Source organism: Dermochelys coriacea, chromosome 10 (genome assembly GCF_009764565.3).
Source record: "Dermochelys coriacea isolate rDerCor1 chromosome 10, rDerCor1.pri.v4, whole genome shotgun sequence".
NCBI classification, from domain to species: domain Eukaryota; kingdom Metazoa; phylum Chordata; order Testudines; family Dermochelyidae; genus Dermochelys; species Dermochelys coriacea.
This window is the reverse complement of record NC_050077.1, coordinates 366,719-379,012: the sequence shown is the minus strand read 5'-3', so window position 1 is coordinate 379,012 and position 12,294 is coordinate 366,719. Positions and strand designations below refer to the sequence as shown.

Here is a 12,294-nt window from a genome sequence, read left to right as displayed (position 1 = left end):
CACTCCACTTGACACCGGCTGCCAACTAGACATGGAGCCATTGATCACTACCCGTTGAGCCCGACAATCTAGCCAGCTTTCTACCCACCTTATAGTGCATTCATCCAGCCCATACTTCCTTAACTTGCTGACAAGAATGCTGTGGGAGACCGTGTCAAAAGCTTTGCTAAAGTCAAGAAACAATACATCCACTGCTTTCCCTTCATCCACAGAACCAGTAATCTCATCATAAAAGGCGATTAGATTAGTCAGGCATGACCTTCCCTGGTGAATCCATGCTGACTGTTCCTGATCACTTTCCTCTCCTCTAAGTGCTTCAGGATTGATTCTTTGAGGACCTGCTCCATGATTTTTCCAGGGACTGAGGTGAGGCTGACCGGCCTGTAGTTCCCAGGATCCTCCTTCTTCCCTTTTTTAAAGATGGGCACTACATTAGCCTTTTTCCAGTCATCCGGGACTTCCCCCGTTCGCCACGAGTTTTCAAAGATAATGGCCAAGGGCTCTGCAATCACAGCCGCCAATTCCTTCAGCACTCTCGGATGCAATTCGTCCGGCCCCATGGACTTGTGCACGTCCAGCTTTTCTAAATAGTCCCTAACCACCTCTATCTCTACAGAGGGCTGGCCATCTCTTCCCCATTTTGTGTTGCCCAGCACAGCAGTCTGGGAGCTGACCTTGTTAGTGAAAACAGAGGCAAAAAAAGCATTGAGTACATTAGCTTTTTCCACATCCTCTGTCACTAGCTTGCCTCCCTCATTCAGTAAGGGGCCCACACTTTCCTTGGCTTTCTTCTTGTTGCCAACATACCTGAAGAAACCCTTCTTGTTACTCTTGACATCTCTTGCTAGCTGCAGCTCCAGGTGCGATTTGGCCCTCCTGATATCTTTCCTACATGCCCGAGCAATATTTTTATACTCTTCCCTGGTCATATGTCCAACCTTCCACTTCTTGTAAGCTTCTTTTTTATGTTTAAGATCCGCTAGGATTTCACCATTAAAGAAATTGACAATTTCAATTCTTTGAGATTGATGCCATTCAATCTCATTCAATTTGTAGGGTGAGGACACTTATGGTGCATGAGCAGCCACAGGAGACACTGGTGTCCAAAAGACTCCTATGGGGTGCATGCACCCCATATGTTAAACAAGCATATAGACAATACATCTTGAAGAAATCCAGTTACTGTACAGTTAAGTAACTTTCCTTTTCTTTTGTAGCCCTTGGTTCACATTTGGAAAGTGGCTTACAACTATAATGAATAAGCCTCCTTAGTAAAGACAGGTTGTATTCTGCAGAAGTTGATGGGCCTCACACAAATGCCACCTATTTGCCATGAATGAGTAGAGCTTTTTTCAAGCCCTCGGATATGGGTGAGGCACAGCCTGCACTTCCTGAAAAACAGACATGGTATAGTCTCTGTAGTCTAGAAAACATCTGTGTTTATCATTCCTTTCCATAATTCTGCCGCTTTGGTGAACAGACAAAGAACGTCTCTTAGTTTTAGTTATATTTTGTGTGTTGAATATTTATCTCAAAAAGTGAACTTGTTTAACTGGGTGGGAGGTGGGGATGGGGGGAGAATTCCTGTACTTTGTAGAATACCAATAGGTGAATAGTTGTTTTAAAATCTACATTTTGAAATGGAACCTTTTAAACCTAAACAGGTGCGTGAGTACAGGTTGGATTCCCTTCCAAAGAGCCTTCCTACTTAAATCCAGAAAATTTTGAACCCTGTAGAAATAGGGCATTTTCAGTGTAATCACAGACTGAAACTTGTGAAATGCAAAATCATTTTTAAGCTTCAACAGGAAAGATTGTGATATCAAATTTGTGAGGGGTGTGTGTGTGTACTGTGCCTGTCTTTTGCTTCACGGTAAGTTTTATGCATTGTTTTGCCAACTGTCTTTTGAGGAACTCTAAACCACTGAGTTTAAAACAATGTTTAAACCTAGGGCAGTGTTTTATTTTTAGAAAAATAATTTCCCAATACAGTGCAGCCAGGTTTTAATTTCAGAAAGGTTTGGCAATACTTTCATATTGCCTGCATTGCATTCTCTGCTTGGTTGCACAGCCACAAGCATCTACAGCAAATATGTGACAAACTAATGGCAGTATGTCACTGACAGGAAAGCCAGCTTGAGAATAGTCTGTGCTCACAGTTATGATTTTGGGGAATTGGATATCAAAGTACCTAAAATGATCTAGTAGTTTTCACTGATTATTTTTCCTATGGAGATTACAAAAGTTAGGGTTCAGTAGGCTTTTCTTTTCTCTGTTCCTTTGAGTGCTATATTTGGCTATTGCTTTGGTTTGGCATTAGGATATCTCTTTGTGACCATATTTGGCATTTAAATATTGAAACCTTCCTTCTGGTGGGAAAGGACTACAAGGCAGGGCATGGATTAAAAAACAAAAAACCTGTCAAACATGGATGGGAGTGTACAGAACAGCAGGAGCAGAGTTCATCTTTTTGTGACCCCCTGCCTCTGCACCTTGCCCCCTCAGCTCAAAAATACCTTTTCAAAAGAAATACCACTGAAAAGTTGGGGGTTCCATGAATATCTTAAAATGATAAAATTAGTCTCTCCTTTGTTGTCAGCAAATGTAGAAATTTGTCCCTTGTGTATGACCATGGTTTTTAGACTTCATTTAATTTTTCCTTGTTTCACTGTAGTTTAGAAAATTAATCCATGTGATTTACAAGCTTCAATTTATTTAGTGCCCAGCTGTACAAGGCTGCTGTTTGTTGAAAGTATACAACACTTATTCACAAGATGGACTGATTTCTCTAAGGTTTCAGAGTAGCAGCCGTGTTAGTCTGTATTCGCAAAAAGAAAAGGAGTACTTGTGGCACCTTAGAGACTAACAAATTTATTAAAGCATAAGCTTTCTGATGAAGTGAGCTGTAGCTCACGAAAGCTTATGCTCTAATAAATTTGTTAGTCTCTAAGGTGCCACAAGTACTCCTTTTCTTTTTGATTTCTCTAAGGCTCTAGTAGTTTGAAGTAAGCTTAAAGTTCAGGTTAATTCATAGTAGATACCACTTTGACATTTTGATCCACAGGTATTAGGCAATTCTTAAAGGAGAGCCCTGAAAAGACTGCATTCTTGAGATGAATGCTTTCTGGTTACGTGTCTGAGTCTGTGCTGTTATAGATAACATTGAGGCATATTTCAGTCAAGCTAATGATTCATTTGACAAGTTAAGAGCTGCTATCTCCGGGATGAGTTCTCAGGCATTGACAGGCCAAAGGATTTCAAGTTTTGGGGAAAATTCAGGCTTGATTTGGCAATCTGTACCATAAAGGAGGGATCTTTAGAGCTAAACTGGGTAAAATTACTGTTTTGAAGAAGAAAAGGGAGTACTTGTTGCACCTTAGACTAACCAATTTATTTGACCATAAGCTTTCATGAGCTACAGCTCACTTCATCGGATGCATTAGCTCACAAAAGCTTATGCTCAAATAAACTTGTTAGTCTCTAAGGTGCCACAAGTACTCCCTTTTCTTTTTGCGAATACAGACTAAACATGGCTGCTACTCTGAAACCTGTTTTTGAAGAGTGTAACTACATTAATGGTCCTTAAACCAATTTCCCAGCTTTTTTGTTTATTTAATTAAACAATTGCTCTTAGTTGTAGGCTATGTCTACACTACAGACCTTACAGCAGTACAACTGTACCACTGCAGCTGTATCACTGTAAGGTCTCCTGTGTAGCCACTCTATGCTGACGGGAGAGCTCTCCTGCCAGCATAATTAAACTACCCCCAACAAGCGGTGGTAGCTTTTGATGGGAGAGTGTCTCCCTCTGACATAGTGCTATCCACACTGGTGCTTTTGTCGATGAAACTTTTGTCAGTCAGGGATGTGGGTTTTTTGTTTGTTTTTTCCCCACACCCCTGACCAACAAAAGTGCTAGTGCAGACATAGCCTCATGTGAATATTCCACCCCTCTAAGCGACATAGGTTACACCCGTCATACGCACTAGTGTGCACAGTGCTATGTTGGTGGGAGAGCTGCAACTGCCGATCATTGAAGGTGGATTAATTATGTTGACAGGAGAGCTCTCTCCCATTGTTACAGAGTGACTATACGAGACATCTTATACCAGCGCAGTTATAGTCTACTACTCTAGTGTAGACATAGCCTTAGAAGTTCAGGCTACATATTTTTAAGGAGATGGGGATTGTAAATAAGATGTTTGGGGATTGGTAAATGAAGTGTGTGTGGGGGGGTACCAATTATTTGATTTGCTGGCCATGTGGTGATCTATGGAGATCAGATACTGTGATGATGGTGCAGGGGCATGTAAGTACTTAGATGTCGGAGGACTCACAAATCACTTTTTCAGCCTGACTTTTATTACCTAGCATATGATAATATCTGTGCACTTATTGGGGCAGATCCCATGGGTATGGTGCTGAAACATACTGGCTATAGTGGTGGAGCACATTACTTCTAGACATGTGCACGCTGTGTGATTTTTTTGTTTTGTTTTTTGTTTGTTTTTGCTAGCCATGCGATTGTGAAACATCTAATTTCCTTCATTGGTAGGGTAACTGGCTTAGTGGGTGAGGGGAAGCAATAGACTTCATTGATCTTAACTTTAGTATGGCTCTTGATACAGTCCTGCACGATATTTTCATAAACTAGAAAAATATGGTCTAGATGAAATTACTATAAAAGGAGTGCACGACTGGTTGAAAAAACGTACTCCAAAAGTAGTTATCAATAGTTTGCTGCCAAACTGGGAAGGACGTATCAAGTAGTGTTCCAAGGGGGTTTTTTCTTTGTCCAATACTAGTCGATATTTTTATTAATGACTTGGAAAAGGGAGTAGTGTGCTTGCAAAATTTGCAGATGACTTCAAGCTGGAAAAGATTGCAAGCACTTTGAAAGAAAAGATTAGAATTGAAAATGATCTTGATAAATTGGACAATTGGTCTGAAATCAGTAAGATGAAAATCAATAAAGATGTGTAAATACTATCTTAAGAAAAAGTCAACTGCACAAATACAAAATAACTGGCTAGGCAGCGTTACTACAATAAAAGCTCTAGGGGTTATAGTGGATCCCAAATTGAAACTGAGTCAAAAGACAGGTTTCAGAGTAGCAGCCATGTTAGTCTGTATCTGCAAAAAGAAAAGGAGTACTTATTGCAATTTAGAGATTAACAAATTTATTTGAGCATAAGCTTTCGTGAGCTACAGCTCACTTCATCAGATGCATGTAGTGGAAAATACAGTGGGGAGATTTATATACACAGAACATGAAACAATGGGTGTTGCCATATACGCTGTAATGAGAGTGATCAGGTAAGGAGAGCTATTACCAGCAGGAGAGCGGGGGGAGGGGAAACCTTTTGTAGTGATAATTAAGGTGGGCCGTTGCCAGCAGTTGACAAGAACATCTGAGGAACAGGAGTGGGGGAGAAGAGAATAAACTTTGGGAAATAGTTTTACTTTGTGTAATGACCCATCCACTCCCAGTCTTTATTCAAGCCTAAGTTAATTGTATCCAGTTTGCAAATTAATTCCAATTCAGCAGTCTCTCATTGCAGTCTGTTTTTGAAGTTTTTTTTGTTGAAGAATTGCCACTTTTAGGTCTGTAATTGGGTGACCAAAGAGATTGAAGTGTTCTCCGATAGGTTTCTGAATGTTATAATTCTGATGTCTGATTTGTGTCCATTTATTCTTTTACGTAGAGACTGACCAGTTTGGCCAATGTACATGGCAGAGGGGCATTGCTGGCACATGATGGCATATATCACATTGGTAGATGCGCAGGTGAATGAGCCTCTGATAGTGTGGCTGATGTGATTAGGCCCTATGATGGTGTCCCCTGAATAGATATGTGGACAGAGTTGGCAACGGGCTTTGTTGCAAGGAGAGGTTCCTGGGTTAGTGGTTCTGTTGTGTGGTGTGTGGTTGCTGGTGAGTATTTGCTTCAGATTGGGGGGCTGTCTGTAAGCAAGGACTGGCCTGTCTCCCAAGATCTGTGAGAGTGATGGCTCGTCCTTCAGGATAGGTTGTAGATCCTTGATGATGCGTTGGAGAGGATTTAGTTGGGGGCTGAAGGTGATGGCTAGTGGCGTTCTGTTTATTTTCTTTGTGGGGTCTGTCCTGTAGTAGGTAACTTCTGGGTACTCTTCTGGCTCTGTCAGTCTATTTCTTCACTTCAGCAGGTGGGCATTGTAGATGTAAGAATGCTTGATAGAGATTGTGTAAGTGTTTGTTTGTCTCTGAGGGATTGGAGCAAATGCGGTTGTATCATAGGGCTTGGCTGTAGACAATGGATCATGTGGTTTGGTCTGGATGAAAGCTGGAGGCATGTAGGTAGGCATAGCAGTCAGTAGGTTTCCGGTATAAGGTGGTGGTTATGTGACCATCGCTTATTAGCACCATAGTGTCCAGGAAGTGGATCTCTTGTGTGGACTGGTCCAGGCTGAGGTTGATGGTGGGATGGAAATTGTTGAAATCATGGTGGAATTCCTCAAGGGCTTCTTTTCCATGGGTCCAGATGATGAAGATGTCATCAGTGTAGCACAAGTAGAGTAGGGGCATTAGGGGACGAGAGCTGAGGAAGCGTTGTTCTAAGTCAGCCATAAAAATGTTGGCATACTGTGGGGCCATGCAGGTACCCATCGCAGTGCCACTGATTTGAAGGTATACGTTGTCTCCAAATGTGAAATAGTTATGAGCGAGGACAAAGTCACGAAGATCAGCCACCAGGTTTGCCGTGACATTATCGGGGATACTGTTCCTGACGGCTTGTAGTCCATCTTTGTATGGAATGTTGGTGTAGAGGGCTTCTACATCCATAGTGGCTAGGATGGTGTTTTTAGGAAGATCACCGATGGATTGTAGTTTCTTCAGGAAGTCAGTGGTGTCTCAAAGGTGGCTAGGAGTGCTGGTAGCGTAGGGCCTGAGGAGGGAGTCTACATAGCTAGACAATCCTGCTGTCAGGGTGCCAATGCCTGAGATGATGGGGCATCCAGGTTTTCCTGGTTTATGGATCTTGGGTAGCAGATAGAATACTCTGGTCGGGGTTCCAGGGGTGTATCTGTGCAGATTTGTTAATGACACTGTTGTGTGAAAAAGACAAATGTAATTTTGGGATGTGTTAACGGCCATGTCCTGTGTAAGACATGGGTGGTAATTGCTCCACTCACTGGTGAGGGCTCAGCTGGAGTACAGTGTCCAGTTTTGGACTCCACACTTAAAGATTTGGACAAACTGGAGAGAATCCAGAGGAGAGCAACAAAAATAAAGAGATTTAGCAAACATGACCTGTGAGGAAAGGTTGAAAGAATTGGGCATGTTTAGTCTAGAGAAAAGAAGTCGAGGGTGGTGGGTGGTACACAGCATAGTCTTCGAATATGCAAAAGGTTGTTATAAAGAGGATGGTGACAGGATGTCAGTTATCAATTGTTCTCCACACCCACCAAGGCTGGGACAAGAATTATATGGCTTAATTTGCAGCAAGGGAGATTTAGGTTAGCTACAAGGAAAAAGTTCTCCCATAGTTACCCCTGTCATTGGAGATTTCTAAGAACAGTTTAGACTGACATCTGTCAGGGTTGGTCTACTTGACCTCTTGAGGTCCATTCCATCCCTACACTTTCATGATTCTGTGATTTAGCTGTTGTTGCAGCATAAAGTTACATTCCTACAATAATTACATTCCTACAATAATTAGATTTCAAACCAAGAGGATATACAAAACTTGGATCAGATAAAATTTCTAAAACTACCTGTCTAACACCAAAGTGTTCAGAATACTGTACCTTCCCCAGACATGGCTGGAGAGAATTCCCAGAGTCAGAGGAATTACAGCAAAGCAGTATCACCAGGCACAGGCTTCGATAAATTACATTTGCAAGTGATTTTTAATATTGTAAAATTTCATTTAAATGTGCATCTATAGGATACTGCTGTTCTGGAGATTGGGATTGGCTCTCAGTAGAGTGCCACCGACTAACCTTGTAGTTCTACTGGGGGAGTTCAACGCTTATGTGGGGAATGAAGGAGCTACCTGGAGGGTAGTGATTGGGAAGAATGGCCTCCCTGGTCTGTGCTAGTCATGGATTGTCCATAACTAATACCATGTTCAAACACAAGGTTGCTCATAAATGTACTTGGTACCAGAGAACCTTGGGTCGAAGATCAGTGATCGACTTCATGGTTGTCTCGTCAGACCTAAGGCTGTATGCTCTGGAAAGTCAGGTGAAGAGAGAGGCAGAGTTGGCAACCCGATGGCCGCTTGCTAGTGAGTTGGATCCGATACATGGGACTCCAGCTGGATAGACAGGAGACCCTGTGCGGAAAGACTTCAATTCCCACCTCTGGAAGAACTTCTGCTGCATTCTGGGTGAGATCTTAGACGTTGAGTCTGAGTGGACCATGTTCAGGGCCTCAATTGTTGAGGCAGCCACAAAAAGCTGTGGCCTGAAGGCAGTTGGTTCCTGTCATGGTGGCAATCCTAGGATCTGCTAGTGGACTCCAGTGGTGAGGGAGGCTGTAAAGGCAGTGAAGGAGGCCTTCTGAGCAATGCTCTTGAACCGGACTCCTGATACAGCTCAGAGGTACCCGCTGGCTAAGAGAGCTGCGGTTGTGGCGGTTGTTGAAGTGAAAGCACCGGCTTGGGAAGTGTTTGGAGAGACCGTGGAGAATGAGTACCAGACAGCCTCAAAGGTGTTCTGGTAAACCATTTGTTGCCTTAGGAGGGTCAGCGAGATGTTGCCCAAGCTGTACTCAGTAAGGATGGTGAAACGCTGACCTCGACTGAGGAGATTGTCGAGAGCTGGAAGGAGCACTTTGAGGAACTCCTCAACCTGATGGACATGGCCCGCTTCCAGGAGGCAGCACCAGAAACCTCCATGAGATCAGATCTGTTTCTGCTGCTGAGGTCAACAGGGTAATAAGTGCCTTCATAGTGGTAAGGCAGCAGGGGTGGACGAGATTTGCCCGGAGATGTTGAAAGCACTGGATGATGTTGGGATGTGGTGGTTTAATGCGCATCTTTAATGTTGCGTGGAAGGCGGGTGCAGTATCTCTGGACTGGCAAACCAAGATGGTGGTCCCAATCTTTAAGAAAGGAGACCAGAGGATGTGTTCCAATTATGGGGGGGGGGGGAAATCACATTCCTCAGCCTCCCCAGCAAAGCCTATGCCAAGGTGCTGGAGAGGAGGTTACACCCATTAGTCGAACCTCAGATTCGGGAGAGACCATGCGGATTCCATCCCAGCCATTGAACAATGGACCATTTGCTCTCTCATAGATACTTGAGGGATCGTGGGAGTTTGCTAATCCAGTCTACCTTTTTTTGGAGACCTAGAGAAGGCATATGACCACTTCTTATGGGAAATGTTGTGGGAGCATGAGGTGCTGGTGCCACTTTTGCATGCCATCTAGTCCCTCTATTCTCAGCGTGAGAGTTGCGTTTTGTATTCTTGGTATTAAGTCGAGTTTGTTCAAGGTGGGCATTGGACTCTGCCATCTGTGCATCTTGTTCCCCCTCCTGTTTGTGATTTTCATGGACAGGATATCAAGGGACAGCTGAGCTGTGGAGTGCATCAAGTATGGGGACTCTCTGCTGTTTGCAGATGATGATGTCCTGGCTTCTTCAGACTTTGATTTCCGATGTGCACTCTAATGTTTTGCTGCAGAGCGTGAAGCGGCTGGGGCGAGAATCAGCACTTCCAAATCAGAGGCCATGGTCTTTGCTCAGAAGAAAGTGGACTGCTCTCTCCAGATGAGGAGGAAGCAGCTGTCCTAAGTGGACAAGTTCAAGTATCTAGGGGTCTTGTTCACGAGTGATGGCAAGCGGGAACATGAGATCAATTGACAGATTGGTATGGTGGTGACAGTGATGCAGTTGCTGTACTGATCTATGGTGTTGAAGCAGGAGCTGAGTTCTCTGATGAAGCTCTCTGTTTACAGGTAATGCTACATCCCCATCCTCACCTATGGTCATGAACTTTGGATAATGACCAAAAGGACGAGACTGTGGGTCCAAGTGGTGCAAATGAAGTTTCTCTGCAGAGTGGCTGGGATTACTGTTTGAGAGAGGGTGAGGAGCTTGGCTATATGGGAGGGCCTCAGAGTAGAACTGCTACTCCTCCAGATCAAGAGGAGCCAGTTGAGGTGATTTGGGCACCTGACAAGGATGCCCCCAGGAGGCTTCCATTAGAACTATACTGGGCATGTCCCACAGGGTGGAGGCTCCGAGGCTGACCCATGACACACTGGAGGGATTATATCGCTGGGTTGGCCTGGGAACACTGAGGGAAATCCCCCAGGAGGAGCTGGAACCTGTTGTGGAGGAAAAGGAGGTCTGGTCCTCCCTACTCTCCATGCTGCCGCCACGGCCCTCACCAGGAAAAGTGACATAAAGGAAAAAGACCACCACCAGTCAAGCTGGAAAGTAAGGTTTTATGTAACATACATTCCACAAAACTCCAATAGTTTTTAGATTTTGGTGAGATCTACATTCTCGGCCAGGTTTGAAGGAAATTTTGTTTAGTAGCTTTCACGTTTTAAACATTTTAAAATCCTGCAGGTAAGTGGAGGGTCCCCTAAACGCAGTGTTCTTATCAAGAAAAAGAAAGGTACAAACAGTTTTTAGGCAGGGTGTCTCTTTGCTGTGCCCTGAAGGTGCTTGAGCAAGTGGTTTTCACATCAGTGTGACTTGAAGAATTTCTGTCTGTCTGTCAAAAAGTATGTTACTGTGTCAGAACTGAAAAACTTTTAGATGCTAGGCAATGCTGCATAATCCAACCGTTTTTCATATCTTCATCTTGATAATCCAATCCCCTCTTTCTCTCAAATTTTGGATTTGAAGCTACATTAACTATATTATTTCCTATTCAGAGGGTAAATAAAAAACCTCTTTTGATACTTGTGATTAAAAATCCCATAACCGCCATTAATACCATAGCTTCACAACAGTATCGTATAGATGCTCATTTAAAATATCTTTTACAATAGATTCTCACTTACAAATACAATTTGTATAAACCTGTGCATGGTGTTGATTTGTTGAAATTCCTCTGACTCTAGCAATTCTCTCCAGCCATGTTTGGGGAAGGTACAGTATTCTGAACACCTTGGTGTTAGATGAGTTGTCTTAGAAATTTTACTTGATCTGAGCTTTGTATAACCTCTTGGTTTCCAATCTAATTATTGTAGGAATGTAACTTTATGCTCTTTACAGCTAAGAAATACCGTACTAATTAACACTAATTACTTGTATGATATAGTTCATGGACAGAAAATAGAGAAGCATATTGGCTTCATATGACTGTTTGTTCTGCTTTACTGAAACAGGATTTAAAAGTGGGAAACACTCTACTTTGTTAATGTTTTTTGTAATTTGGAAGCTGGCAGCTGAGCATATGCAGTAAATAGCTGGTAAGTATAACTTTCATGTCTAATACAATCCCTTTTCCCCACTTATCACTAGGTTGACTGTCTCGTATGCTTCTGTGCTGCCATAAACAAATTTGACATTGAATATTTAATTCAGTTCATACTACAAACCGCTCCTGAGCTTTCACATTGTCGTCTTCTTGCACAGTTGTACTCTTTCAGTGACAGTAGGCAGTAAGCATTCTGCTTCCTTGGTTAGGACAGGTTTCAGAGTAGCAGCCGTGTTAGTCTGTATGCGCAAAAAGAAAAGGAGTACTTGTGGCACCTTGGAGACTAACAAATTTATTAGAGCATAAGCTTTCGTGAGCTACAGCTCACTTCATCGGATGCATCCAATGAAGTGAGCTGTAGCTCACGAAAGCTTATGCTCTAATAAATTTGTTAGTCTCTAAGGTGCCACAAGTACTCCTTTTTCTTTTTGGTTAGGACAGAATACTTGGATTTGGAATTTTTGGTTCTGTTCCTAGCTTTCTTTGCTGAATTGCATTGCTCTTTTTTTACTCTGATGTAAATCTGGAGTAATTTTGTTGAAGACAGCAGAGTTACTTCAGACTACATCAGTATAACAGTGTCGAATTTGACACTTTATGTGCTTGGGAAAATCACTTAAGGAAACTGTGGTGCAGAATTTATCTCCTTAATTGAGGACAGTACCTCACAAAGCTGTTTTTGAAGCTTAATGTTTATAAAGCACTTGGAGATCCACCAACAGGTGCTGTTCATAATAGCAGAAGGTATAAAATGGAGGACTTGCCTGGATAGAGGTGTCAGGCCATCAGCCTGTGGGGAAAATAACAATGTTGACGGTCAGTGACAATTCAGTAATTTTCTCGTTAGACATTAAAAATAGATTGGCAGCCATC

The 12,294-nt window shown here is 42.8% G+C and overlaps 1 protein-coding gene across 6 annotated transcripts in view; it reads left to right on the top strand.

Annotated features, from left to right (window-relative positions):
- PDPK1 (3-phosphoinositide dependent protein kinase 1) overlaps nucleotides 1–12,294 on the top strand; it is an 88,520-nt gene that overhangs the window by 14,560 nt on the left and 61,666 nt on the right. The window contains exon 2 of one of the 6 annotated variants that reach the window (XM_043494175.1): nucleotides 9,670–9,755. The exons of 4 other annotated variants lie outside the window; for them this stretch is intronic. In XM_043494175.1, coding sequence (XP_043350110.1) covers nucleotides 9,717–9,755 — 39 coding nt within the window. In that variant the 5' untranslated portion in view covers nucleotides 9,670–9,716. Of the gene's footprint in view, nucleotides 1–9,669; nucleotides 9,756–11,304; nucleotides 11,414–12,294 lie in introns of those variants that run through there. One more of the 6 variants, XM_043494178.1, reaches the window with a different exon arrangement.